This window comes from Lotus japonicus, chromosome 3 (genome assembly GCF_012489685.1).
Source record: "Lotus japonicus ecotype B-129 chromosome 3, LjGifu_v1.2".
In the NCBI taxonomy this organism is placed as follows: domain Eukaryota; kingdom Viridiplantae; phylum Streptophyta; class Magnoliopsida; order Fabales; family Fabaceae; genus Lotus; species Lotus japonicus.
The window spans coordinates 85340422-85367411 of record NC_080043.1 but is presented as its reverse complement, the minus strand read 5'-3'; the positions used below and the strand labels follow the sequence as shown (position 1 = coordinate 85367411).

Below are 26990 nucleotides of genomic sequence, written 5' to 3'. Positions count from 1 at the left end.
CAATTATATGTGGCGCTATCAAGAGTCAAAAGCAAACAAGGGCTAAGGATCCTCATAGAAAACCACGACGATCTCCCTTCTAATACAACAATTAATGCTGTGTATGAAGAAGTGTTTGACAATATAACTCCATAAGGTGCAGTTTTATGGAGTTCTACATATTCATTTATATTTAGTACTATAAACATTTACATGGTATTCCATTCATTCTAACATGAAATTTCTTTTGTTACTAGCTGAATTCGTGTATATAACAAAAAAAAATCAGAGACAATGACCAAAGTTAAAATAAGAAATTGAGCATAAGCCAAAAGCTTTTCTAGAATGTTACCTGTATATCATCGTTAAAAACAAGATCACGTGAGTTGTATCTATCCAGCAGATTGAATGCATTATGGTTGGCAAAATCATAAAACTGAAAATGAATCAAGAGATTACTAAAACTATAGATTCAAGCAAACCAAAGCAACTCCAGCTACTGATTTGAAAGAGAATTCCTGAAATAATTTGATGCACTGTTACAAGTACTTCAGAATCATTATGTAATTTCAAAGGCAATACATTACCTTACATAAAAGTTATACTTCTTAAACCATCTTAATTATAGTTAAAATGAGAACCGCATAAGTAGTTTGTAATGTATAAAAAAGTATTTCTCAAAAGAGACCACTTATCAAAAGTAGCTAAAACCACATAATAATTAGCATAAAGCCACTGACCTTTCTCAACCTTGCGGCAATTTGCCCATTGCATTGCCCCTTTCGTATTGAAACCTGATCCAATGCAATCTGAACAACATAAACAATGACATGAGAATCATTACAATACGATGTTAGCTCCTGTGGATGCACCAATCACCTCGAATTCAAAGAAACGATTGTGTAGCGCAATACACGAAGAAGCATGACGAATGAGATCGGAACTCAGATTCAGAAGGAGAAAAATCAAAAGCTCATGACAGACAAAAGATGAGCAATTACGAACGAGGTATGAAGAATGAGGAATCAGATCTAACGCTTTGTGGGTGTGTCAGGCAAACATAGGGGCGCAGGATAACAGCAAACCTCCACTATCAGTTTTGTGAAATAAACATAAGAAAATTAACACACTTTATTTCTCTTTGAGTAATGCTGCTTCAATTTTATTTTCAAGAGTAAATTAATAGAGAAATATAAATTAAAAAAAAAACATGAATGGATACTTGAGGCCTATGCGAACCCTCTTATAAATCCATTTCATTAAAATTTTTTTTTTTTTAACATTACATCTATTTTCAATTTTTATTAGAGAAAGAGGTTCTTGGAGAATGAGAAAGAAATGATTGTGTAAAAATAGAATGAAAGCTGGGTGAGCGACTTTTCGGAGGAATAGGTCTGTGGTGGGAAAGAATATTTGACGAGTCAACGGAATTATTATAAGATTGACTTGAAAAGTTGACTAAAATTAATTTTTTAATTATAAAAAACTAAAACAATATAAAAAAGAAAATAAGGACAAACAAATGACGGTAGATTAAAACACATTGAATTTAAAAAAAAAAAAATTGTTCAAAACACATATATTTAAAACAATGGTTAAGATGTATTTACTAAAAAAAACATATATAGTGTAACACAACATTTAGATTAACAATTTTATTAAACACAACTAACCCGTGCCTTACATGGGTAATTCCACTTGGACAACATAATTAATTTAAAACGCTATAACTAAACACAATTTCCACTACAAGACTTTAGACATTAAACTTAAAAGCTAATAAAACAGCATATAACAAAAGTCACTCGTGCCTCGCACGGGTAATTCAACTAGTTGTCTTCAAATCATATGTTTCTTGAGGACCTGGGAAGAGTTTTACTTTGGTTAGTCGAGATCACGATTTCCAATGCACATTCATTCAGCAAACGGAATGCACTTGTTGGTTGAGTGAATGTGCTTTCACATTCACCAAACTGAAAACCAAACAGACTCTTAGATGATCAGGTATGACCCAAGAGGTCTCGGTTGGGTAAGGTCAGTTTACAAGCCCCAAGGCACCGAGACTAAAAGTCGAGGCGTGTCTCCAAGGGTATGGCTACTAGGCCTGTCCAGAAATTTTGGGCCCGTCCGAAACCGACCGGCCCGTTACCAAAAAAGGCCATCTCGGTTCGGACGGGTCGGTTGGCGGGTTGGCGGTCGAAAAAAAACCGGGTTAGGCCGGTTTGGTTCGGTCGAGTTCGGTTTGACCTCTGAGCCGACCGAACCGACTGAACCCACTCTAATAAAAAAAAAAACCTAGAGACCTAATACAAGCCCAGCCCAAAGCCACCCTTCAGAAAAAAAAAAACAAAAAAACCCAATTTCATAATATAAATACTCCTTAACTCCTTAACCCTAATTCAATCTTCATTCTTCAGCCGTTCTTCTCCCTCCCTTCTCCATTCTCCAGAAGCTTCTAACCCTAGCAGCACCACAACCTCCTTCTTCTCAACATCTTACCCTAGCCGCCGCAACTGTCCTTCTCTCTTCTCCTTCTTCCCTCACACATCTCAAACCTTAGCCGCTTCATCCTCCATGCTTCTCTCACCCGACAGAGCTTGTTCGTTTTCATTTTGCTCCAGAACAAGCCAACCATCGATTCTGGTTTGAAATCGCAAGGATGAAACGAGGAATCTCTTTCAGATGAGGAAAAGAATGGAAACTTTGTTCATCTTCTCTGGATCTGATCTGAAATCGCAAGAATGAAAGCTTTTTCGGTTTCCTTCCCCTTCAACAGCCACCGGACTCAACTAGTTCGAGAGCATGCAGAAAGACAGGCTTCGTAACTTCTTTCTCCCTCTCTCTTGATTTCACTTTTATGGTTTCCTTTCTGATTAGTTCTTTTTGCAGATCTAGAACTGGAAGCACAAAAAGTTTCAAACTTTGTGAAGTTGAGGAGTAGATCTACAATTTGAACTCTGAATAAACACTGAAAATTGGAAAAATCAATGTAGAAATGGGAAATTTGAAAAAATCAATGTACTGTGTGACTTCAAAGAAATATATCTGACTGGTTTTAATATTTTGGCCCAGAAAATTCGGTTGGTTTTGATTTGGTAAAAATGTTTGAATAAAATAAAAAATGGAATAGATTTGGGAGTAAAGGACACAAACGAATTTAAAACCAACCCGACAGAACCCGCCCGACCCGCCGGGTACCCGAGCAACCCGCAACCGACCCAAACCGAAACTTCCCACGGTCGGTTGCGGGCCCAGTTTTGTGTGTGCGGGTTAGGCCGGTTTGGGCTTTTTGGGCCCGAAACCGACCAAACCCGACCGATGGACAGGCCTAATGGCTACAATTCAGATCCTTTTCCCTACCTGTTATGTTGGTTCGGCCACATTTATTCATCTATGATTTAATTGGGCCTAATTGGGCCACTTCGAACTGGATCTGTCAAATCTGACCTCTTGCAGCAGGTTCCCCGGTTATTTTATTTTATTTTTTAAAAGTTCGTTTCGTTCTTAAAAATAAAAAATAAAAAAGTTTAGTGAAAATAAAATTTTGTCAGTTTCTCCTGCCAATCTCATCTTCATCGTGTATTCTCCACCATCTCTTCTCTCCCTCACAATCTCGTCCCTCTCCCATCGTCCTACCCACTGCCATGGTTTCTGTGTTGAGGGTGGTTTCCGGGTGATAGTGGTGGCATGGAGATCGAGAGGTTGGTGATGGTGGCGGAGGGAGTGGTACAGTGAGGGGAAGGGTTGGAGAACAAAGAGAAGAAGATGAAGTAGATTTTTCCAGAAAATAATTTCTTTTGTTTAAAAAACTAAATTTTGAATTTTTTTTTTAATTTGAAAATACCTGTAACCGGCTCAACCTCTCCTTATGTAACTTTACACAACCAAAAAGTAAATCCTCGGACATGACCTCATGTTCCAGCTACCAAACATACCAGCATTACATTGGGTTGATGAAAAACTTGTTTATTTATTGTTATCAAAAGTAAACCAAGCATTTACATTAAAATCCTCAAAACCAATCCCGCATTTACACCTTTCCCTTTACCCACCCAGAATCTTCCTTTTTATCTCATCTTGCACTTCTGGGTATGAACCATATTGTTCCCCCAATACTTTACCCCACTTGAATCCTATGTTGCCAAGCTGAAATCTGAACTCAAGAGTGCTGGAGTAACTTGAAAAAAGAGACTGAAGGGTGACTTGTTACACACTTTCAAAAGTTTGTTCCTTTTTCTGGTGAGGTAGTTTTAATAATGTCTGAGCCCATTTTCTGAGAGCTGGGTCCCAAATCAAAAGGTTTCAGTTGTACCCTATAGTTTTTGTTATTTCAGCTCCCAAATCATGCATCTTTATATGAAAACTTAGATCCTTTGCTTATGTGCTAACCATTCTTCCTAAAGAAGATTAGTTTTGGTTCTGTTGGCCAGCCACCAAACTTTGTCACTGCATTCTTATCTTGTAAAGATTTGTGGGGTGCTGCTTTCTTGTTTGCAACATATCTGTTGGAGCTGAATTTAGATAGAGACTTGGTTCTTGCCGACAGGTGTGAGCAGTTTCAAAGTTTGATTTTGATTTGCCAGTTCTGAAAAAGCATGAGGAAAAATGCTATTTTTCATTCAGGAAGGTTATATAGTGACAGGAAGTGGGTTCTCCCATTTTTTGCTAGCTTGCTGGTATCTGTTAGTCTGGTTTTGACAGCTATATTGGGGAGAGGTAGCTCTTCTGGCGGGTCGGAGCAGTCACCGTTTGACATCATTGCATTATCAAGATCTGAGGAGGATTCTAGTGAGTATTTTGTGGAATCAGATTTGGAAAGGTCGCTTAATGCTAATGTGGTTCAGAAGATGGAGGCACCTAGGTTGGCATATCTTATTTCAGGCACTAAGGGTGATAGTCATAGGATGATGAGGACATTAGAGGCAGTGTATCACCCAAGAAATCAGTATATCTTGCATTTAGATCTCGAGGCGCCGCCCCGGGAGAGGTTGGAATTGGCTAATACAGTGAAAGCTGATCCAATATTTCGAGAAATAGAGAATGTGCGTGTTATGTCACAGTCCAATTTGGTGACTTATAAGGGTCCTACGATGATTGCGTCCACACTTCAAGCAATAGCGATATTATTGAAAGAGAGCTCACAGTGGAACTGGTTTATTAATCTCAGTGCCTCAGATTATCCTCTTGTGACTCAGGATGGTTAGTAATTGATCCCTTTCAATGATTTCTTTTTGATGTTATAGGCTGTTCTTCTAGTAAAAAATGCTTGCAGAAACTATTGGCTATCGCCTTCTTAGTTTTAGATGGATATAGACATATAGTTACTAGGAAGCCTTTACTACTTCTGGAAACATAAGTAGCCTATCATTCTGGTATAAACTTATGATGCTGTTTTACAAGTGATCTTAAAATCTTGGTTGTGTTTTGAAATTTTACTAGTTAGACGAACTTCAGTTGTTCGCCTGTTATTTTCTGATGCGTTGTTTTCGCTGTGTCCTGCTTCCCTTGTGCACTATTGTTTTAAGAACAGAAAATATTAGTAAAGTTAGCTTTGAAGGACCGAAGATTGTTAAAGTTGATCTGTTCTCTTATTATTGTGGATCTAGCAAGATGGATTCCTATCATCCTATGTAACATCATATGATTTTGTTAAAACAATTAATGATCAGGACTAATTGGACTATAGACTGTCAAAATATATTGTACTCACTCTCTCTCTTTTATGGCCTTAAAGGAAACAAGGAGCTTAGCTAGTTTAAGTTGGCTTGAGATAACGATAATTCTTTTGCCATTTATTTGCAGGTTTTGTTTTGTGTTTCTATGTTAATTCTAATTTGTAGTTGCATTGCTAATTCTGGAAAGTTTTCTTTCTATGCTTCCTTCCAATCTTCCTTTTTTCCATTCTGGTCTAATTTTAGTTTTGATGAGTGGTCCAACGTTGCATCATGCTCCTGAAGCAAGACAAGAATTCGCTAGGCCATGTTGCCTCTAAACAAGAATGTCAATATATGTCATCCTAGTTGGATTCAACTACAATCTGACTATTCTGATATTCTATACATTGCTACATTTGTTGGAGTTGCATCCTCCCATTAGTATTTCATCCTTGCATATCTGTTGGAAACTTGGAATTCCTCTATGCACGTTTCATCACACTGTGGGTGATTGTCTGGACAACGTCACTTTTGTAGTTTTAATACCTGCTGGATTACATTCATGGTCTGTGACCTGTTGCTCAGATGACTATTGTAAGGGCTTTCAAGATATTTTTAACCTCAGCAGCTATTTATGACCTTTCTTTCGCAAAATATGTCCATTGATTTTTGGGATGTCTGGAACTTCTTTTCCACTAAACTTCTGTGCGCTATAATCTAAGCAGTTGTTGAATCTTCCCTGATCTCAACTTCAATTTTGAGTATATGTGGCAGCATGGATTTTTATGATGATTAGGTTTCTTACTTTCATGACACTGATCATTGTTCTAATGGAAATGATGGTAGTGCAGGAGCATATGATAAAATATGTTCAACATTCTAGATAGTTATCTGAGATGGATGGCTTAAATTATACTATATCTACAAGTCTATACAATTGTTGTTGGATGATTATTGAAGGAAACCCTGAGAAGATATCTAGTACCCGAAAATTGATTTTTTGGGGCATCTTGTAACCTTATGAATCTTTGGCCATCATCATGTCATGTGCTCCAACTATTCTTGGTATATTTTGTATGGTTATTTATAAAGATTCGGATAGCTTATCATATGGTGTTTGGAAAACCTAGTTTAGTTTAATTCCATCTTCAATATATCAAGTCAAACATGTATGGAATTTACTTAAATGAAGCTTCATCAATCTCTCTTTCAACTTATGTTCAACTCAATCTTCTCCATTATTGATTGTTATACTTGAAGCTGCTTAATTTCTTCGGTCAAAATCAATTTACTCTGATTTACGTTTCCACTTTGAGTTAGTCTAACATTGTGTCTGATGTGGTAATTCACTTTGTCTACACTCTCTCTGCTTTCTCACTCCACAGTCTACACTCATGGGATTGGTTTAGTTCCTTATTAACCATTTATTATTACTTTTTAATACATTGAATAAAAGTGTGCTTCTCTATCCTACATGATATTCTTCTGCATCTCACTAGAGATACATTATCGATTCATCATTCCAAAGAAGACACGCAACACCATCTCTATTATCATTTTAACTCTTAATTGTGGCTGATCAGTAAATGTCATCTCATTTGTGTATGCTTAGGCTCATATATTCACAATTAATGTAATTCCCTCTAGGTTGCTACCATTCAGTTGTTCTGTTGTTGCCATGTTGACATATTAGGTATGTAGAATCTCTGTCTCACAAAATACTTGCCTGTTTCATGACTACATCTGAAGTCTGATCCAAATGTAAATATTTCCTTTTATTTACGGAGTTTAATATCATGGTCATGGGTATCTATAGATAGTGTGACCTAAGTACTAATATCTGCATTTAGTCACGGTTGTCTGAGCTATATCATTTGTTTATAACCCTTCTTGAATCTTCTTATGAAGTCATGTGTTTGTTTCTTGTTTTTTCAGATTTGCTTCATATTTTCTCTAATCTGTCAAGAGACCTCAATTTCATTGAACATACACGAATTGCTGGTTGGAAACTGTAAGCTAATTATTATAAAATTAAAATTACTGTAATATACACCCCTCCTGGTTACTGATTGTGATTACTCTGTCTCGCTGTTTATGTGCTCAGGAGCCATCGAGCGAGGCCGATTGTTGTTGATCCTGGCCTTTACTTGTCCAAAAAATCTGATATTGCATGGACTACTCAACGAAGGACACTTCCTACATCTTTTAAGTTGTTTACTGGTAAGCATATATTGCTTCATTTCTACTTTAAACATTGTACTAAGTAACACTAAAGAGTGGTAAGTTTATTATTATCTAGTTAGCTAGTTAGCTTAAATTAACATTACTTCACTATTAGATTAGTTGATTCTTCCTTGAAACAGGTTCAGCTTGGGTTGTGCTGACCAGGTCCTATTTGGAGTACTGTATATGGGGATGGAATAACCTTCCACGGACTATCCTCATGTACTATACAAATTTTATCTCCTCCGCAGAGGGTTATTTTCACACTGTCATCTGTAACACCGAGGAGTTTCGCCGCACTGCAGTAAGCCATGATCTTCACTACATTGCTTGGGACACTCCCCCAAAACAGCATCCCATCTCATTGACTATGAAGGACTTTGACAAAATGGTTAAAAGCAAGGCTCCCTTTGCCCGGAAGTTTGCGAAGGATGATCTTGTCCTCGACAAGATTGACAAAGAACTCCTGGGCCGCACACATAGATTTTCACCTGGGGCATGGTGCATTGGCTCCTCAGATGGTGGGGCAGACCCGTGTTCATTGCGTGGCAACGATACAGTGTTTAGGCCAGGCCCTGGTGCTGAGAGGCTGAGTGAACTGCTTCAGACACTGTTGTCTAAAGATTTTCAAAGCAAGCAATGTTTGTGATGAAGGTGTAAGTGTAACCCTCAAACCATGATAAGGTTAAGTGTACATAACTCATAAGCGTGCCTTATATAGTCATGTATTCAAGATGCAAAAGGTCAGAATTTTGTTTTGTTTTCTATAAGTTGATACTCTAGGTTCAAAGTTAGAAGCCACAGGCTTCAGTTTTCAAGCTAACTATTGAGGTAATCACAGCTTTCTTATTTACTGAATGGCAAAGCCAATGAAAATCTCAGAGTTTGGTAATTTTATTGTGTATCCACAAGTCTAAAGTTAAAATCATGGTCTCTTAACAGAGACTAGGTTCTTGTACTTTTCTAAAATCATTTCTGGAGAAAAGTCAGTGAAATATCCTTTTTCTACGTCCAACCCTTCCTGTGCCGCCAGCATCTCAACCCGGTTCTGAACCGTGTCAGCTCCAATCTGGTTACGCTCCAACAGCATGCACGCTATTTCGGTTGAATCCTCACCGTGAACAAGACCTAGTGTTTGCACCTTGGGAAGCCCGCCGCCACGAGCGCTGACCTTCCTCGCAATCCGACGTGCTGCTGATACATCAGTGGACATGATTGGTATGTTGTAGAGGGTGACCCAAGGGCGTGCTCCGATCATTGTGATGCCTTTAGCTCTTGAAACAGTAATGGGTCCTTCATCAGGCAGCTGTGATAGGCTCTCTGGCATAGTCCATCCTCCCCATTGGTTTCCCATGAAATTTGGCCGGTAGTATCCAAGCTCTCGCCTTATGGTGTCAAGTTCCTTCCCAGTTGGGTGTGCTGCAGCATACAGAAATACAGGCACTGCATTTTACAAATACAAGAAAAGCGGTGTGAGTGGATTTAGTGTATGCACATAAATCCTTCTACAATTGATTATGGAGCGAGAATAATAATGGGCGAAAGTTTATGTGAGAAGTTTTTGAATTGATTTTGATGAAAGAGAAGCTTACTCAAACATGTTATTAGTAATTAGTGACTTACCACTGAATCGGTTGCCAATGTCTGCTGCAACAGCTTTGGCCAGCCACGCTGCCTCATCCAGCGATGCGCGAGCAAGTGGATGGAAAACAATGTCATCCACCGTGCCTAAGCGGGGGTGAGCCCCGTCATGCAATTCAAGGTTGATGGCGTTGAACGCAACCTCAGCCATGGCCACCACAGTTTGTTGCAAGGGACTGTATATGGCATTTCCAGTGCAGTCATGCAGAACATATGACACAAGGGTGTACCTTACCCTGTTGTAAGCTCGATCAGGAAACTTGTTCACAAGTACTGCTTCCGGGTTCAACCTCGCAGCTCGTTCAATTGCATCAAGTGTGGCAATGTTGCGCGATTCAGAGATGAAGAACTTGCAGCACAGTAACATGGATTGGTCCACAGCTTTCTTTTGCTCCTAGAAAAAAGAGAGTACATGAGTTAGAAATTGGAAAGCTACTAAGATAACTTCCTGCGTAATTAATTTTGACTTCAGAATCAATAGCGGATGAATTTCTATGAATGCATTTGCAATTAAGGTTTCTCATATTTCAATTATTGATTTTCTTTTATGCTACTACATGATTTTAGTTCTGAAATCTACATGCAAGATTGTCTGAACGTGTATCGCATGTGATATTTATTATTATTAAACTACACGTGGACCACTGCCAATCGCTAATATATTTAGCACTGAAAAAATAAAAAATAAAGTGCCTTCTTATCCACATTTCCTAACACAGGTAGGTGTCTTTTTCTTTTTTTTTCTTGGGATATTTAAGTAGTTTCTAGACTTCTAGAGGATAAGAAATTAAATAAAAACTATAAATTGTTGAACAGGAACATGATTGAGGAGAGATTTCTGGCTCCTGGGTGACAAAAAGTCAAAATACTTGAAGACAAACTAGAGATGTGTGGAAGAAAGAATGTGTAAAGATGAAGTTTCATTGATGAAAGATTGATGCTCCATAGTTTAAATTTAACCAACTATACTCTGTAAATATACATATATATGTTATTTTCTGTTCAGATTATCAGTTTCTGTTTTTGCATTATATGTCTTAATTCAGCTGAAACAAGAAATCTGGAAGGCAAACAAAATTACTCACTGCAACCTATTTGTCCCTTTCTTAGTTCCTTCCCTTCTCTTTGCATATGACTAACATTTCACAATAGGAAAATAGAAGTTCAGAGGAGAAATTAAGAAATAAATCATACTAGGGGGCATAAGAACCATATGTAAATTTCACCCATTTGCTTAATCAGTTAATGAATCAATATATATAGTAACTAGCTAGTATCATCTATATATTATAAGATCACTGAAGAAAAAGAGAGAGAAGAAGATAAGGAAGGAGATTTTCTGACCTTGGTAGTGAAATTGAAATCCATGGTGATCCTCCAGTACTCCAGCTGCAACCTGTGTGAGAATAGAAATTAGAAAATGTGAACTCGTGTCAGCAGTGGGAGTTAATAATACATAGACAGGGAACTAGTATATATATATATCAGTCATTTTCATATGGTAGAAGATATCAACATCATCAAGCCAATGTGGCCACGTGGTGCATCGTCACTTAATTATCAAACAAGGAAACAAGACAAGTTTCTCAAAGCATGAATTCCATGTTGCTTATTCAATACCTCTAGTTATGGAATGACCTTATGGATTAGGAGATTTAGAGAAACAGCAACAAGAAATTATCAATGGATAATCTAAACAAGTGATTTTTGACGTATATAATCAATATAAGAAGATACGTTTTATGATAAATAAAGTATTTAACGTAAATGACTTGCATAATTAACCTTTTTTCCATGTGAAACGGTTCAAGCAACTTCAATTTATTGAAGCAGATATAAACTCATACGTTTTCTATAACTCATCTTGGCATTACTCGATTCAATGGTTTCTTTTTAATAAGTCAAACATTATATTAAAATGAAGTACAAGGGGTACTTCAGCCTCATACAAAGAAAAAATCAAGCTGAAAAATACAACGCAACACAAAAAGAAAGGAAAACTCCTGAAAGCATGACTAGTCTCTAAACCAGTTAGACACTGACAAGCTCATTACTGGACTTAGACAATACTTTTGCGATCTCTAATTATGTAAAATGTTTATCAAATTAGAACATAAAATTAGATAAAATGTCAGTTAATAACTAACTATACTGACATTTTATACAAAAGAGTTTTATTCTTCTAAAAACGAAATTGTCAACTCTATTTCTCTTTAATAAATAATAACTCATATAAGCATCACAAAACGTATTCTATCGTTTTCTATGTATACTTTACCAGTATTTTAATAGTTACCTCAAAGCCCACATAATTGTGAGAGTGATCCCTGATTTGGATCTTCCTTTAGCTGGTTAAGTATTTTTTAATCTACAAATAGGAGTCATCCCCAAAATAATAAAAAAATTACATTGGTGATTGCCAAACGTGATTTTACCAAAAGTTACACCGTAATTTTTAATAAATAAATTTATCTATAGAAGTGTTTTTTTTAGGACTCATATGTTACCTATCTCTTACCACTTAAGCTATTATTTGAGGACTATGTAGAAGAGTGTTTGATTAAAAGGAAGAAAAAAAAATCTTTTGCATTGGATAAAGATTTTTATACAAAAATAAAAGTATGATTTTATTTTATTTTTAATACAGTGGAGTTAGTAGATTAAAACTTATAATTTCACGTAAATTACAGCACCCAGATAATAGCATAAGGACTTTAATAAAAACAATTCAAGTTTTGGGATGATCAAGGAACATGGCATTGAAGTCTCTTTAAGCTACAGTTAGCATTTTAAGGCTCCGTGCGTTGAGGATTTGTGTTCCCACATAATAAGTGACTATGTAATGCCAAGATGTCAAAACTATGCGATTGGGATCTCGTAAAGTCTGTAATTAGTGAAGTCACAAGTATTGACTGACCATAAATTTGTAACAGTAGTAGCCAACTAAAGTATTGGAAGGCGTTGTGATTGATAAATAGTGATTAGCTAATACTCCAAGAACAACACTATTAGAAATTGACCTCCAAAAAGATTCAGAAGATATATCAATTGAACCATGTTCTATCAATGTCCATGTTTCTTTCTAATTCAGAAAGAATAGCTGTTAACTGATGTGAAATCAGTTTATTTTCCTGGTTAGAAAGTTAGTTCGTTTGTTGGTTTCTTTCTTTCTCTTTTTTCCTTCCTGTTATTCTGTTTTACAAGTCAGTAGTACATTGTGTATAAACTACACAGTGAATGAATGAATTCATTTTTTTTCTCAATCATAATAATAGGAAAAAGTAATTTTACCTGAAGTATCTTTCATGGACAATGTCACCTAAACTCATTCTTGGTCAAACCCGTTTCTCATCTTATAGCATATTTAAATTCTCATTCTAATAAAATGATAAGTAATTTTTCCAGTACCAAACATGGCAACTAACTGAGAGGCGTCAATAAGGTCAGGTTCACCCACCATTTTATGTAGTACACACAGAACTGTCCAGTGGAAGGATATGCAAAACTGGTAAGCATGTGAGAATCCAGAATGAAATCCTTCAGGGTCAGTTTCATGATCACTTGAAAACGAAGATAAAAATTCTAGGATGAGCTTCATATGAAAAATTCCTCCATAAATCTTTCCAATCTCAATTTCAAGGTAATGCCACATTGACCCTGTAATAGATGTTCACGAAATGCCAAAAATATTCCTAGTGCATGAGAAAGTAATTTTCCCTCTCAGAAATATTTGGCAGATCTTTTATACAGTTAAAACTAAGGTTCTTTGACATCAACTTCTCACTTCAATCAGCTTCAAGTAACTCTTAACTATTTCTTCCTGCGAAATATCGGTATAGTATCCTCTCCCTACAGAAATACCTTCTTCCTTTGCGAGGCGCTCAACTTCTTGTTGTACTCTTTCACCGCCAACTTTCTTTGGATCCAACAAATTACAGGCTACCTCAGTGACACCTTCACCATGTGCAAGTGCCATGGCCTGCACAGTAGGAAGTCCACCACCTCTTCCACTAACCCGTTTCGCGATCCGACTAGCAGCACTGATATCAGAAGAAAGTAGAGCGACATTGTAGTTGTCAACCCAATTGGTAGCTCCAATGACCACAACACCTTTTGATGGAGTTATTTGAAATGGACCACTATCAGGCTTCAGTGGCAAAGAATCTGATTTTAGCCCCCCAATCCACTGGTTTTCGGAAGAATTTGGCTTAAAATAACCAAATATCCTTCTGATTGAATCAAGTGTCCTCCCTTCTTCATGGGCTGCTCCATATAGAAAAGTAGGAACTGCATGTGATTTTAATGATCAATGCCATGGAAATAAATTAATTTAGAAAGATGATTGACATTTGACAAACTAAAGATAGTTTCATAATCTCTTTGTAAGTGTATAAAGTAGTGATCCTGAAATCAGTCAGGTAAGAACAAGTAAAAATCCAACAATTTGAAACATGGGAGCTAAGAAGAATTTGACAGAAGACATAATTATTGACCAACAATCAAACAGAATGAGGTTCCAGAAATTTCTTCATAAAATTGACAAGGATATACTTATTTCACATGTATATAGTAGGGTTTGAAAGAGAAATTTACTGAAATGCTCAGAATTCACAAGTACACAATTCTGGTAGAGAAATTGATCTACCATCTTTGGCACCAAGTCTCTACTCTGAGACAATTATTCTCAACCTTACACACAATAAAACAGAATACAACAGAAACTTTGCCCATTTCCTCCTATAACTACACCACATACTGCTAATAACTGCTAAATAACTATAGAACTACTCATATCACAACTTCCCTATTATAAAATTAAATAACTACTACATAACTATCCTAAAACATACTATAATTAAATAACCGCTGCATAACTGTCCTACTCCTAATTCTGACTGGCTATTTTCTTATTTCTCCTAGAGTACACAAGCCACCCAAAATCTGACCCACATCATGACTTTGGCCTCTAAAATATAGTAAATAACATATGAACTCTGAATTAAGTAAATAGTATTCAACTTCTAACTTCCTGCTAAGGCTCCACAGACTACCCTTTAGCTTTTGATGCAGCATAATTCTATAATATAAGTTAAAAGTAGCTATACAGTAATGGCAATGGTGAAAGAAGTGGCTTCTGGTAATTAGTAAAGACTAAAGAGCAAGTGGAGTGGATTTATTTAATATTACATAATGGGCAGAGACTGATCAATTTTCATATTCAAGAGCTTCTTCCTGAATGGCTAGAACTAAATTCACTTTGTTTACTGAGATATCCAACACAAACCCTTTCCAAGAAATAACATTCTCAGCCCACATGTAATTAAATATCATACAATGTGACCCTTCAAAGCAATCCTACTAACCTTGCAGATTAGAACCCATGTCCATAGCTAAACACCTAGCAGTGCTAGCAGCTTGATTCAAGGAAGCTTCAGCAAGTGGGTGAAAACATATATGGTCCACAACTCCAAGTCTAGGATGAGTTCCAGTGTGTTGTTGAAAGTCAATGCTGTCAAAGGCAGCTTTCACCATAGCAAGCACTGCATTTTTCAAGTGGCATGGCCCAGTAGACTGCACTGGATCCAAATCCAACTGAGAGACAAGGGTGTAACCAACTCTATTGTAGGCCACATCTTCAAACTTGTTAACAATGGGAGCTAAGGGGAAAAGCTTGGCAGCTTTTTCAATTGATTCCAATGCACTCCTGTTTCTGCTCTCTGATATGTATACCTTGCAGCAACCTAGAATGGACTTTAACATTTTTTTCCTTCTTCTTTGCAATCACACACTGCACAATAACAACAATGACTCACTCATTCACCACAAAACCAGTGCCCATAATAATCCATTTTAGACCACAACCCCCACCACAAACAAAACCTTATCACCAAAGGTTATTTTTGTTTACTTTTTTAAACATTTGAGGAAACACCATCAGAACTCACAAGCAAAAAAATAATCAACTATGTTTTCCACCCTCTCAGAAAATTGCTCGTTCATCATATGGTATGAAAGGAGAAAATTTAAACCAAAAATATCTTAAAAATGGACAAGCAACGACAATTGTAATAAATTAAGATTAAGATACCTGTTCCGGTAATTCGGTTGATCTGAGTCTGGGGTGAAACAGAGAAATCTCAATTCTCACGCACTAGAAACCTAAGAAAATATTTGTTTGGTGCAATTTTGGTGCTAGTGGGCTAATAACAACATGGATAAAAAAGCCAAGCCTGCTGAGTTCTAATCATGGCCTAGTGGGTTATACATACCCCACCTCTACCCCAAACCCAATCCCTCTCATATAGGATGATAATTTCCACCTGAAAATAGAGATCTCCGTGAGGACTGTCCCACCTGAGCTTGGGAATTTTTTTCTCATGTAAGTTTTACTAAACTAATTATTCATAATGGATAAATATTAAATCGCTTGGCTCAACTGACAAATGACTTGTGTTGCCACCATAAGTTCAACGTTCAAATCCGCCACTCCTTTGTTTGTCAAATGTTGAATTTATTTTTCCAATTTAACATAAGTCAGTCCATATTATTGTTATTAAATTGTGTAGTTCAGCGGGCAAACTGCTTGTTTTTGTCACCCCAAGTTCAATATTAGCAACACGACCATGAAATTTTGGGCAGAAAAATATCAAAAATATTCATCTCAAACTCATATATCCGCAAGCTCTTACCACTTAACTATCATTTGAGGACGAGAAATATTTATAAGCTAACTCTACTTATTCAATTAGTTTTTTTTTTAAACCAAAAATATTGATAAGAAGTCGGAGGACTTCATCTCAAAACCAGAAAATGATTACAGACCTAGTAAAAAACAGGTCAATGAAGGGGGGGGGGGGAATCCTCCAACCCTTCAAAGGAAAGACAACACCAAAAGAGCCAAAAATCAAACACTTGTACCATAATCAAACCAAAAAATAAAAGAAAGAAAATTCCAATGCTCAAGGTAGTTATAGCTCCTTCAATTCCATTTCAAGACCGCAAATAGTCTCCTCGTCACCTCCACCAAACTCCAACCCCACAAACTTGCTCGGAGCCGAGGGAATAGGAGAAACCATGGGCATGACCTCACCAGAAACAGAATCGCCATTAACAATCGCAGCTAAATCCTCACATGTGGCAGGGGACACCATTTAGTTTATTATCAAATGCTTTATCGTCCATCAATTCTACAAGGGTTGAAATTGTTGTTTTTCATGAGTAGAGCCCATTTATCTGATCAAGTCACAATAATCAGCCTAATTATTGTCCCAAGAGCATTCTTCTTATGTGAACAAGAAGGAAGATAATAAGTGTCTAACACATGATTTTGATTCATTTTAAATTCTAACATAAATTAAAGAATAACTATTGTAGTTTTGGTGACCATATATATGCAGTTGCAATACCAGCAACATTTGTCAAACAATACTTATACTTCTTTGAAAACTGAAATTTCACTACTGGTTTATGTGTAGTTAACTGCTACCTTTGCTCATCTAATTTATCAACATAGAGATCTATGTAGTGATCTCTGATAGTAATTGTCGCTGTTTATATTTCTGCTGCCAACTTTCAAGCTGAACGAGATTGCATTTCACACTGCTTTCTTGAATCTGCCAACATATATTTTGATAAAATTAACCACAGCTAAACCATGAAGATTTTATGTCCAAGCAACATATAAGCAATTAGAACATGTTTGGTTACCTCGAAGACAGATGTGGCCTGGAAAAGATCATAGAATTCTTCTATGAGTTGTTTCTCTAGTGCTACAACTTTTGCTAATTCTGATACCATTGCAGCAGTCTTATCAATCTGCTGATAAAGCAAAAAAAATTGTTTCAATTTAGGTCCTCATTATATAACAATAATAGGACTAGCACAGTATTTACAAACATACTGGAGGTGAAAAACTTGTTAGTATTGACTTGATGGAAGATGTGAGATCAGATGCTTGCCGCAAGGCAAGGGATGTTGATTGCAAGTTCACCTGTAAGCATAAGAACTGTGTCAATGTACTCTTCTTATAACAAAGACATTAAATGTTTTTATTCGACCTGAAACTCATTTCAATACGCACTTATCGGAGCTTATCTACTAGAAAATGCACTAAATAAGCTTCAAAATAAGTGTTATTTAGTTTGCATCCAAGGGGTTCTTTGTTACCTACCTTAGCATATTTACTTTTCCTATAACAAGACATCAATTTTTATTGGACTTAGTTGCCTACCTTAGCACCCTCCAAAAGAGGAACTCTGCAAACAACAGAATGCAAACACTCTTTGGTCACATTAAGTGCTGATACATGCTGTCTTTCCATACCTCCCCAAGCTTCTAGTAATTTCATCTGCCAAATCAACAATATCATTGAATATGAATGAAATCATTAAAATAATGAACTTGACAAATCTTAATTAAGTTAGGTTTATGACTTACTTGATAATACAATATAAAAGCAACCTTCATGTCAAGTTTTTCTCTGTAAAATTGTATCTTCTTTTTCAGAACAGATTGTCGCAACTTTGTGAGAGTATCCCAAGCACATACCAAATTGCTCTGAACATAATCACAAATCCAGAAAACTTTAACATAACAACACATAATTTCTCATTATTCATATAAGATTGCAAATTAGAGAAAATCATGAGCAATGCCTATACCTCAGCATGATGAGAAATGTTTGCATTCACTACTTGAGCTCTAGCATTTGCATACCTCCACTGAATCAACCGATTATCAAGCAGACGAAGCCGGTGCACATTCTCCGAGTTTCCAAAAGCGAGAGGCGATGAATTAACCACAGATGATTTCTTAGTTTTAAAGAAATCAAAACCCAAATTGAGGATTTTCTCCACTCCTTTCACCTTGGTAAAAGGAGCAGGACTAGTTGGAGTTGAAAACAACACTGGTTTCTCCATGTTTTCTACTGACATAGCAGGTGAATCTGATCTTCCTGGTGATAAAGCCCATTGAGACTTAGAACTCTTATAACCTGCAAGTGAATTAGCCCTCTTGATCGCCGATTTCAAAACCGATTTCTTCAGCGCAGAAGAAGAATCACCATCCAAATTCCCAATGTTCGAATCCGAAGCTCCCCTTCTAGACCTGAACCTGGATTTAACCTCCACCCCTGTTGATTTTCTTGGACTCAAAGTTTTCCCAGAATCACCAGATTGAGATTCCAAATCAAGAGAATTCAACATTCTCCTCGAAGAAGAGATAGGTTTAGCTCTCTCATCGAGAGATAATCTTCCCGGAACAATGGTGGAACGAATTGAACCAGAACCAGAATTAGCCTGTTTCTTCAATGAAGAAGAAGGTGATGATTCTCCAATTGAAGAAGCAAAAAATCTTCCTGAGAATCTAGCTGAACCGTGTTGTTGTTGATCGTTTTCCTTGAAGGTGCTACTCGCTGTTGTTACATCGTTAAACCCTGCAGAGCTAGAAACCCTATGGGAGTAGAATCTGATGGATTTCTCTTTTTTGTTATCGAGTTGTTGCTCGATGATTCTGTCTTCGGTGATGTGATCGGCGAGGGTGGTGGTGCCGGAGTTTTTCTTCGCCGTAGAAGGCCAGAGTTGGCGGCGCGTGAGGGTTGTGTCCTCTGTGATTTTGTGGTGTCGACGGGTGTCGGTTGAGCGTCGAGCAGGGGAATTGCATTCGATGGATTCTATGGTGGTGGTGAGTGAGTGGTCCGGCGAGGATGTGAAGCGTGAACCGGCTTCGCGGTTGCGGTGTTGACGGGGTTTCTGAGTCTTCATCGGAGGTGGTGGTGGTGTGTGTTGCTGTGTGTTGTATGTAACGGTTGAGAGTTGAAAATGGCATGGCGCGGCAAAATAAGTGCCGGCAAGAGGTGAAATGACGTGAGTACCCTTATTGTTCCGTGTGAAGAAGTGTTGATTGAGACTTGGAGAGTGATGGTGGATGAGGAGTCTCTTACGTTTGGCAATGGGAGAAGCTCTGTTTTCAAGGGGTGAAAATGTCACTCAATAGCTACTACTTCTTGGCCTGCAACATTTTTTAAATTTTTAAATGGTCTTTTTTTTCTCTATTTTTTGTAACTTTTATTCATTCACACAAACAAAAATGAGGTGTTATATCTATTTGTTTCATTTCAATTTAATTTTGTTTGTATGTTCTCTTTACCTCGTATTATATCTCATATTACATCTCATATTTTTTTCTCATCTCTTTTTCTCTCCATCTCTTTTTTACTAAAGTGAGGTATGAACATAACATTACTATTTGTGAGAGAAAATGTTTGGTAAATGATAAATCACCTAGTTGATTAAATAAACACCAAGAGAAAGAAAAAAATAATTATAGAGAAAAGTAATAGATGTAAATATGTAATATATGATGTGATGTGATTAGAAGTGAGTGAGATAAATAGATAAAAATAAGGTATTTGATGGATATTTATACAGTTGTTGATGACTTATGTATCTATTTTGTGAGGGGTTGTCTTAGTTTAACTTTTATGGATGAATAGTCTTTACTCTTTTTTTCTAACAAGGTATTCACGTCTCTCTATTGAGGAGATAGAGATCAACAAAGTGCATTTTTTCCCTTTTCAACAAACTTTTATTGATACATTCAGCAAAAATTTGAACCCTTATTTTAAAGACGCACTTATCTATCAACTATGATGGACTTTGTTGGTACTCTAGATAGATTATACATTAATGTTTTATTTGTTATAGAAGAGAAAAAGAGAAGAGAGAAAAGAGAATATGGGAAAAAATGTGTTTTCTATTGAAATATGTGCTAATATGAGTCTAAACTATATCTAAAGTAAACACACGTATTGATTTAACATTTCGTTAATTAGACCTGTAAAATTTAATTCTCCATTAGAATTGTATACAATAAACAATTCTCCATTATATACAATAAGCAATTTTAAATAACATTGAACTCGTTTTACCACAAGGTGTGTAGTGATTAGCTCACTTCATTCATTAATCATAAGGTTGAGAGTTTGATCTCAATCCAAGAAATAAAACGTATATTATGGTCAGTCATTTACTGCTTAGTGCGAGCACTTGCATCAAAGAATTAGTTATTGTTGTCGGCGGTGGATACCTGAAATTACCAAAGAAATAAAAACATTGAAACTGTTTTTCTCTCATTTCTTATGATTCAAATAAAAAAGAAATCAATTAAAATATAACATTTGTGTTTTGATATTATCATTTTTTAAGTAACGTGCACAGTTTTTTACTTTCTCATATGCTTGAAAGAGACAAATAGAACAGGCGTCTTTGAAGAGCTATATGAAGAGCTAGATGAACGCAATATTTAGCATATGCTTACTGTGTCGGTCCAATGTACGCTTTAACTGATTCTGAGCAACTAGCCTTTGGCTCAAGCTAATATAAGCAAGCATATTTGACCAAATAAAATATGGAAGAGAAGAAGCAATCTTTGCTCTTCCTTCAGTTCTAGTTCTTTCTTTGCATATCTATCATGAATTCATGATCCCTAGCACTTGAGAGAAACACATGTTCTCCACACACAAAACAAATGCATCTGAAATCTCTGATTTAAAATAGATACCGAGATAGTTTCGTGCTATAATAAGAGTCTATGTAGAGTTTGTCTACTAGAAAAAGCACGAAATAAGCTCCAATAAGTATTTTTTTGGTTTGCATCCAAGCGAGCTCAAGACTAAAATGATAAAGTAGTTTCTTTTGCAAGAAAGGCAACAAGAATAAAAAGTTTACAGTTGATCTCAACCTTGACTTAAATTTTAACACTTACAAGAAAAAGCTACAAACTGATACCCTCTATTACTTGACAAATAAACATCTATATGCTACAACAGAAGATCCTGAATCAATGAAGACATCAATTTAAAGCTACCATACATGCTTGACCTTTAACATTGTACAAAGCATTTCTGACTGCAAAATTAAGACCTCAATCTGCTTATCCTTTTAAGGATCACCAAGCCTCCCAGTTCCACAAGCCAATAGAAGTTCCACCTTTGCAATAGAAGATCAGAATAGTCAATCATGCATTCCCCTTGCCCCCACCAAATGGAACTACTGCTTCTGAATCCGAAGCTCCCACCAAGGTTTGATGTTCCAAATAAATATCAATACAAAATCAATGGAAGTTGCATTGTTGCAATAAAGGATGGGAGTAGTCAACAAATTTTTCCCACAAGGGCTTGTATTTTTCAATCCCAATCTTCAACCATGGTTTGGAGTTCCCATTGAAGTGCAGTACAGCACCTCTCTCTATCAACTGAGGATCAACATTTGTGTAGCCAAAACCTAATACATGCCATGATGGGTCCAAAGGCTCAGTTAGTCCATAAAATGTCAACAGTCCAGGTGGCAAGGTACCGAGTTTCCACAAAGTCCGGTCTACATTCTTTTCCTGCCAGTAGTGGTAGATGCCAGTTACATTCTTTTTCCTCCATTGAACCAAATCAAATACATTCATCCCAAATGCCCATCCACAAGCATCAGGATCAAAATGTGCACGTATAAGTGGATGAGAATAGTTCAAGTACTTATGGTATCTATGAAATGTCTCCATGCATGTCTCAACAGCTCCGTTGACATTCCCGTTCAAATCAATGGAAAAAAGACCAGAAAGATCCTTTTGAACCACGACATCATCATCCAGGAACACCACCTTCTTCAGTGCAGGAAAAACTTCAGGGATATAGAACCTCAGGTGGTTAAGCATGGAAAGGTATTTCGGGTTACGGAATTTGATAGGTGTCTTGCCATCATCACTGTTGCCAGAAAAATAGTAGCTCTGAATTTCTGAGTCTTGAAGTTGCTTAAGCACAGGAACATATGAAGCATTTAACCAACTGAAGTCTTCAAACTTCTGAACTTCCACAGTCACCCCACCAAAATCATTAATGGTAAACCATGCCTTCATCGCAGCATAATTTATTTCATCAGTGACAAGGTGGAAAACAATCATATTTGGATTTTTAGAATTGATTGCAGTTGAATTGACCACAACTGATGTTGCAAGAATGTTATCGGAGAACACACAAAAGTGGTAAAGATTGTTATCCTTAAGCTTCATCTCAGCGTGCCTTCTGTCCTTCAATTTCTTTTGCAAATTAAGGTTTTTGAACCGCTCTGTTGTCAACCGGACACCAAGACAGTATAGGCTTTTTGGGACTTCTTCAGCAGCTATTTGTCCATATTTTGAACTCTTTTCATTTACAGAATTCATCTGTTCTTCAAGAGTTTGAATTTTTGCTTTGAATCTCATGATCATGGTTGCACTGTCATAATGGAGCTGCTGGGCCTGGTATAACAATAATGCCATATCATGGATAGCGCTTTCTGATTCCCTGGTTGTTAAAGGAGCACGCCTAGTGGCGGCATTTGAAAGGAGAATCTGTGAATTGCGGATTTGGGCACTTAGTTCCCAAGCAAATTGGAGATTGTTACTTTCTTTCGCAATGACAACAAAAGCTTTTGCTAGGGATATCTGATCACTAAGTTGTCTGGTAACTGAGTTCGAACTTAACATCTCGTCAGTAATATTAAGGCCTTCCATGATCCTATCATGCTTGTAATTTCTCTGCACAACAGGACATAAGAAGTTATTCTCTAAATTAAGAAGTGTACAACCATGTGATGGTGATGATAATTTACAAAAAGATAATTAAGATCATAGTAGTCAAGGTCGGGACTGGGACCTTAATCTGGAAGGTGGGCGTCAATTGTAATGCATAATTGTAAGATATATAAAATTTACTATTTATGTGTGTGTACATGCAAAATAGCACAAATATCAAAAAACACTTTGAATGACTCGAAACACTTAATTTACAGAACTCGTAATTGATAAAACAGAACTCGTAATTTACAGGAATGTCATACATAAGCCACGACCACAAAGAGCTTAAATCTAAACTCCAACCTCAACAGAGAATAAAAGATAGAACAGAGGAGGCTGCAAGGCTGCAAGGCTGAAACAGCGACAGAGGAGGTTGAAAACAGAACAGAGAACAAACACAGCGAAGTGGTTGCTGTCGACGTCGTCGCAGTCGCCGCTGGTGGAGGCGCTCGCCATAGCCCGCCACTGCTGGGTGTGGGAATTGAGGTCACGAAATGAGAACGTTTGAAGTGAGTCGCGAAGTTAGGGTTTTCTCCAACTGATTTGAGCACAAAAAATGGGCCGAACCTGAAAATTTTCAGATCCTCCCTTAATCGCATAATCTCCCATAATCGCAATTATGCTCAGTTAAGAGAGTAAAGCTATGATTAAGCTGCGACTACGGGAGAATGGGATTATGGAAGTGATATCACTTGCTGAGGGGGTCATTGATCGCATAATATTACATTATGCGATAAAACCCCGATTTTGACTACCGTGATTGTAATCATAATCAAAAAGTATGGAGACATACATTTCCTTCGTCCATACTAAAATATTTTTTATTCCCATAAACCTGTCACAAAAACTACAAATGTTTCCTCATTTTTTAATCCATTTAGTTTCTCTTCAAAGAATGAATAAAAGAGTATTTACTCCAATTCCCTTCACAACATGATGAAGAACAAGTACAAAAAGCTTTAAGGCAAGCTTTTCAAGTTCATACCCAGATGCATTGAAACCATATCCCAAACGTCTCGGTCAATAGTTTATTTTTAAAAAAAATGAAGAACTGGAGGATACTCCTAGCATATGTATCTAAGCATATAGTACATATCGACACCAGATATGGATTCAACATGGGAGAATGGGATTATGGAAGCAATATTAATCACTGAGGGGGGTCACTGTTCGCATAATCGTACGATTATGTGATTAAACTCCCGATTTTGACTACCATGATTGTAATCATAATAAAAAAGTATGGAGATATATATTTCCTTTGTCCATACTAAAATATATTTTTTCCATATAAACATGTCACAAAAACTACAAAGGTTTCCTCATTTTTTTAATTCATTTAGTTTCTCTCCAAAGAATGAATAAAAGAGTATTTACTCCAATTCCTCTCACAACATGATGAAGAACAAGTACAAGAAGCTTTAAGGCAAGCTTTTGAAGTTCATATCCCAAATGTATTGACATCGTATCCCAAACATATCTGTCAATAATTTCACTTTGAAAAATGAAGAATTGGAGGATACTCCTAGTATATGTGTCTAAGCATATCGTAGACGCATCGACACCAGATATGGATTCAACACATCAATTCTTAAGAAATTTTGAAATCTAAGCTTTATAGATTATAATAAATATCTTTATTGGGAACAACGGTTTTTCTCAATAATAAGGAAATGAAATGTAAATGGCATAACTTACAATAAGAGCAACATAGGAAAATATCACTATTGTGTCTGTAGCAAAAAAAAGCTTTACCAATAAGCAATAAGTTTCCCATATAACTTCAGCACATTTAAAAGTTTATAATAACATGAGAACATACTAGTAGCATTGTATATATCAAAATCCAATCCCATGGCTATGTCAATTTTACTTGATTACTATATGTAAATGGCTTTGGCATTTTCAAAGATATTTTATGAACTTGCAAAATCAATGTCAGTCAGTCTTAGAAAGTTACACTAGCAAGTAGCAACCGATAATAATAACTTGTGCAAGTTTCGGTGTCTTAATAAAATCAGCACTTAAAACATTCGATCAAGCATAACATTGCTGTATATCATTTTATAATATAAATAAAAAATAGTGTAGTTCTATTCAGTGACTGTAGTCTGTAGAGGATCACAATCCAAACTGAATTATCAATCTCAAACCCGACAAAGACATTAAGAAGAAGAAAGACAGAGAAACAAATAACAGATAATAGTTAAACGTTCCTCAATCTCGGTGCTCACACAAAAGCCATTTACTCTATCCTAAAAAAAAAATTAGTAATGGATCAACAGCATGATCACAAAAAATTGACAAATAACTAAACCAATCAATCCCTTTTCACGCCCCAGAAGAAGAAAAAAAAAACAGAAAAAAGGCATATCAAGCAAACTAGTGCAAAAGCCATTTGCCTGATACAATCTCCTAAAGGCACACAGTCAAGCAAACTATAAAAAACAAATTCAATTTCCAACATCAACCTATCAAAGATCCCCTACAAATCAACTTCACAGAAATTAAACCCTTTAAGACCTAGGCTAAAAAAAAATCATTTTGCTCAATTTTCCCACACAATTTCCAGCAGCCAATAGCACAAATCTTAAAAATTTCAACAAAAACTCCAAAAGCAATTACCTTGGACAAAACCTGTCTGGACTCAATCTGATTCCCTTTACTCAGAATATAGATGAACAGAAGAACCACTGAGCAGCACAATGCCCACCAGAACACATCCGGAACCCTCCTCCGCACCGGCCTCCGAAAATCCGCCGCTCTCCGCCGCATGTTCCTTCCCGGAAAGCAGTGTTCCGGGGAAAACAGAAGTATACAAAATTCAAGATTCCAGATCACGAGGTGTTACCGAGATCTGCAGGAAATGGGGTTTCGTGGATTTGGATATATTGGGTGAAAAGATTCGAACTTTGGAGAAAAAATTGGGTTTTCTTTGGTGGGCATGCGACGTTGAAATTGAAGAGCTTGTTTATCAGTACAGTGAGACAAAGAAGAGAGATGAATACTGTGACAGACACCGACGATAAGAGTTGAATTTTATGGTAATTGAAGTGGTTTGTGTTTGTTTACATCAAATTGGGTTTGTTTGTGTTATCTTGCTACTCTCATCTTTTTGGCCTTTCATTTTCACTGCCATTGACAACGGTTCTGATTGTGCCATGTCAACTTATTATTTAAGGTTTTGATGAATCATTGCAATTGCAATTGCAATTGAATCAACAATGGTCATTTTCACTTCTCAGTTTATCTTTCCCCTTTAGATTAGATACCTACAATAATTATTAATTAGTATAATAGTTTTTGTCTTGAGATAAAATTATTCACGTGCCAACGGTGGCTAATTTACTCGTTGTGAAGCGCATGAGTTGGGTTAATCCAATCAACCCACTTAATTCAACTTAATCCGAAGACAAAAAAAAAATTCGAGTTAACTTTGTGAGTTCGGTTGAATTTAATTTTTGGAATTTTAAACCGATCGGCTCAGATATTAAATTTGAAGAAGAATATCTAATCCAAACTATAAATCTGAACTATGCCAAATTGTCTCAATCCAAAGATCTATGTTTGTTTTGTTTAGATAAAAATGCTCACTTTTTTTACTTATTAGGTATCTTGTTCTCATTTACAGTTTTTTTTATCTTTAAATCTCTAATTTATTATTATTTTAATAGAAATCCGATCAACTCATGAATTTGACAGCAAATGAGGTATGTATATATCATTATTGGATTCGAGCCCAAATATCATTGGTTTGATCCAGTTTCAAAGGTAAAAGACTAAAAGTACATTAAATCTGATCTAAACCAACTCAAACAGTATTAATTGATTTAGATTTTATTTATGTCGAAAATTCATCTAATTCAATCTATATGCTATCGTAGTTGTGAG

At 36.4% G+C, this 26990-nt stretch overlaps 5 protein-coding genes across 7 annotated transcripts; 1 reads left to right on the top strand and 4 right to left on the bottom strand.

The window, feature by feature from the left end:
• Positions 1-3558: 3558 nt before the first annotated feature.
• On the top strand, positions 3559-8626 carry LOC130746754 (beta-glucuronosyltransferase GlcAT14A-like). The gene is made up of 4 exons (XM_057599473.1): positions 3559-5178; positions 7569-7644; positions 7738-7853; positions 7997-8626. Exons 1-4 carry the CDS (start codon positions 4575-4577, stop codon positions 8503-8505), a joined length of 1305 nt encoding a protein of 434 aa, XP_057455456.1. The 5' UTR covers positions 3559-4574; the 3' UTR covers positions 8506-8626.
• Positions 8627-8682: 56 nt separating this feature from the next.
• On the bottom strand, positions 8683-10989 carry LOC130746755 (uncharacterized). Its single transcript, XM_057599474.1, has 3 exons — positions 10842-10989; positions 9480-9891; positions 8683-9299 (listed from the first exon to the last, which is right to left on the bottom strand). The coding sequence occupies exons 1-3, from the start codon at positions 10863-10865 to the stop codon at positions 8782-8784; spliced, it is 954 nt and encodes a 317-aa protein (XP_057455457.1). The 5' UTR covers positions 10866-10989; the 3' UTR covers positions 8683-8781.
• A 1746-nt stretch (positions 10990-12735) lies between these two features.
• LOC130746753 (uncharacterized) lies at positions 12736-15709 on the bottom strand. 2 transcript variants are annotated; one of them, XM_057599471.1, is made up of 3 exons: positions 15586-15709; positions 14861-15285; positions 12736-13784 (listed from the first exon to the last, which is right to left on the bottom strand). In XM_057599471.1, exons 2-3 carry the CDS (start codon positions 15255-15257, stop codon positions 13270-13272), a joined length of 912 nt encoding a protein of 303 aa, XP_057455454.1. In that variant the 5' UTR covers positions 15258-15285; positions 15586-15709; the 3' UTR covers positions 12736-13269. The 2 variants fall into 2 exon arrangements, with proteins under 2 accessions (XP_057455454.1, XP_057455455.1); XM_057599472.1 differs by lacking the exon at positions 15586-15709 and having other exon boundaries at positions 14861-15501.
• A 577-nt stretch (positions 15710-16286) lies between these two features.
• LOC130746752 (QWRF motif-containing protein 3-like) lies at positions 16287-19563 on the bottom strand. Of its 2 annotated transcripts, XM_057599470.1 has the most exons (7): positions 18158-19563; positions 17934-18053; positions 17728-17844; positions 17398-17487; positions 17205-17315; positions 16984-17110; positions 16287-16684 (listed from the first exon to the last, which is right to left on the bottom strand). In XM_057599470.1, exons 1-6 carry the CDS (start codon positions 19256-19258, stop codon positions 17015-17017), a joined length of 1635 nt encoding a protein of 544 aa, XP_057455453.1. In that variant the 5' UTR covers positions 19259-19563; the 3' UTR covers positions 16287-16684; positions 16984-17014. The 2 variants fall into 2 exon arrangements, with proteins under 2 accessions (XP_057455453.1, XP_057455452.1); XM_057599469.1 differs by having other exon boundaries at positions 16287-17110.
• A 1605-nt stretch (positions 19564-21168) lies between these two features.
• Positions 21169-26217, bottom strand: LOC130746750 (probable galacturonosyltransferase 10). The gene is made up of 2 exons (XM_057599467.1): positions 25725-26217; positions 21169-23060 (listed from the first exon to the last, which is right to left on the bottom strand). The coding sequence occupies exons 1-2, from the start codon at positions 25872-25874 to the stop codon at positions 21609-21611; spliced, it is 1602 nt and encodes a 533-aa protein (XP_057455450.1). The 5' UTR covers positions 25875-26217; the 3' UTR covers positions 21169-21608.
• Between the last annotated feature and the right edge of the window lie 773 nt (positions 26218-26990).

Bases quoted from the DNA above. Each gene is read 5' to 3' on its own strand.
- LOC130746754 (XM_057599473.1), top strand. From the start codon at position 4,575: ATGAGGAAAAATGCTATTTTTCATTCAGGAAGGTTATATAGTGACAGG. The intron at 5,179-7,568 runs GTTAGTAATTGA...TTGTTTTTTCAG, and splicing joins TCCTCTTGTGACTCAGGATG to ATTTGCTTCATATTTTCTCT. The intron at 7,645-7,737 runs GTAAGCTAATTA...TTATGTGCTCAG, and splicing joins CGAATTGCTGGTTGGAAACT to GAGCCATCGAGCGAGGCCGA.
- LOC130746755 (XM_057599474.1), bottom strand. From the start codon at position 10,865: ATGGATTTCAATTTCACTACCAAG. The intron at 9,892-10,841 runs GTCAGAAAATCT...TCTTTTTTCTAG, and splicing joins ATTTCAATTTCACTACCAAG to GAGCAAAAGAAAGCTGTGGA. The intron at 9,300-9,479 runs GTAAGTCACTAA...TGTAAAATGCAG, and splicing joins CATTGGCAACCGATTCAGTG to TGCCTGTATTTCTGTATGCT.
- LOC130746753 (XM_057599471.1), bottom strand. From the start codon at position 15,257: ATGTTAAAGTCCATTCTAGGTTGCTGCAAGGTATACATATCAGAGAGC. The intron at 13,785-14,860 runs GTTAGTAGGATT...AATCACATGCAG, and splicing joins CATGGGTTCTAATCTGCAAG to TTCCTACTTTTCTATATGGA.
- LOC130746752 (XM_057599469.1), bottom strand. From the start codon at position 19,258: ATGAAGACTCAGAAACCCCGTCAACACCGCAACCGCGAAGCCGGTTCA. The intron at 17,316-17,397 runs GTATGTTTGTAA...TTGCTTTATCAG, and splicing joins TAACAAGTTTTTCACCTCCA to CAGATTGATAAGACTGCTGC. The intron at 17,111-17,204 runs GTAACCAAACAT...ATATGTTGGCAG, and splicing joins AGGCCACATCTGTCTTCGAG to ATTCAAGAAAGCAGTGTGAA.
- LOC130746750 (XM_057599467.1), bottom strand. From the start codon at position 25,874: ATGCGGCGGAGAGCGGCGGATTTTCGGAGGCCGGTGCGGAGGAGGGTT. The intron at 23,061-25,724 runs GTAATTGCTTTT...CCTGTTGTGCAG, and splicing joins CCAGACAGGTTTTGTCCAAG to AGAAATTACAAGCATGATAG.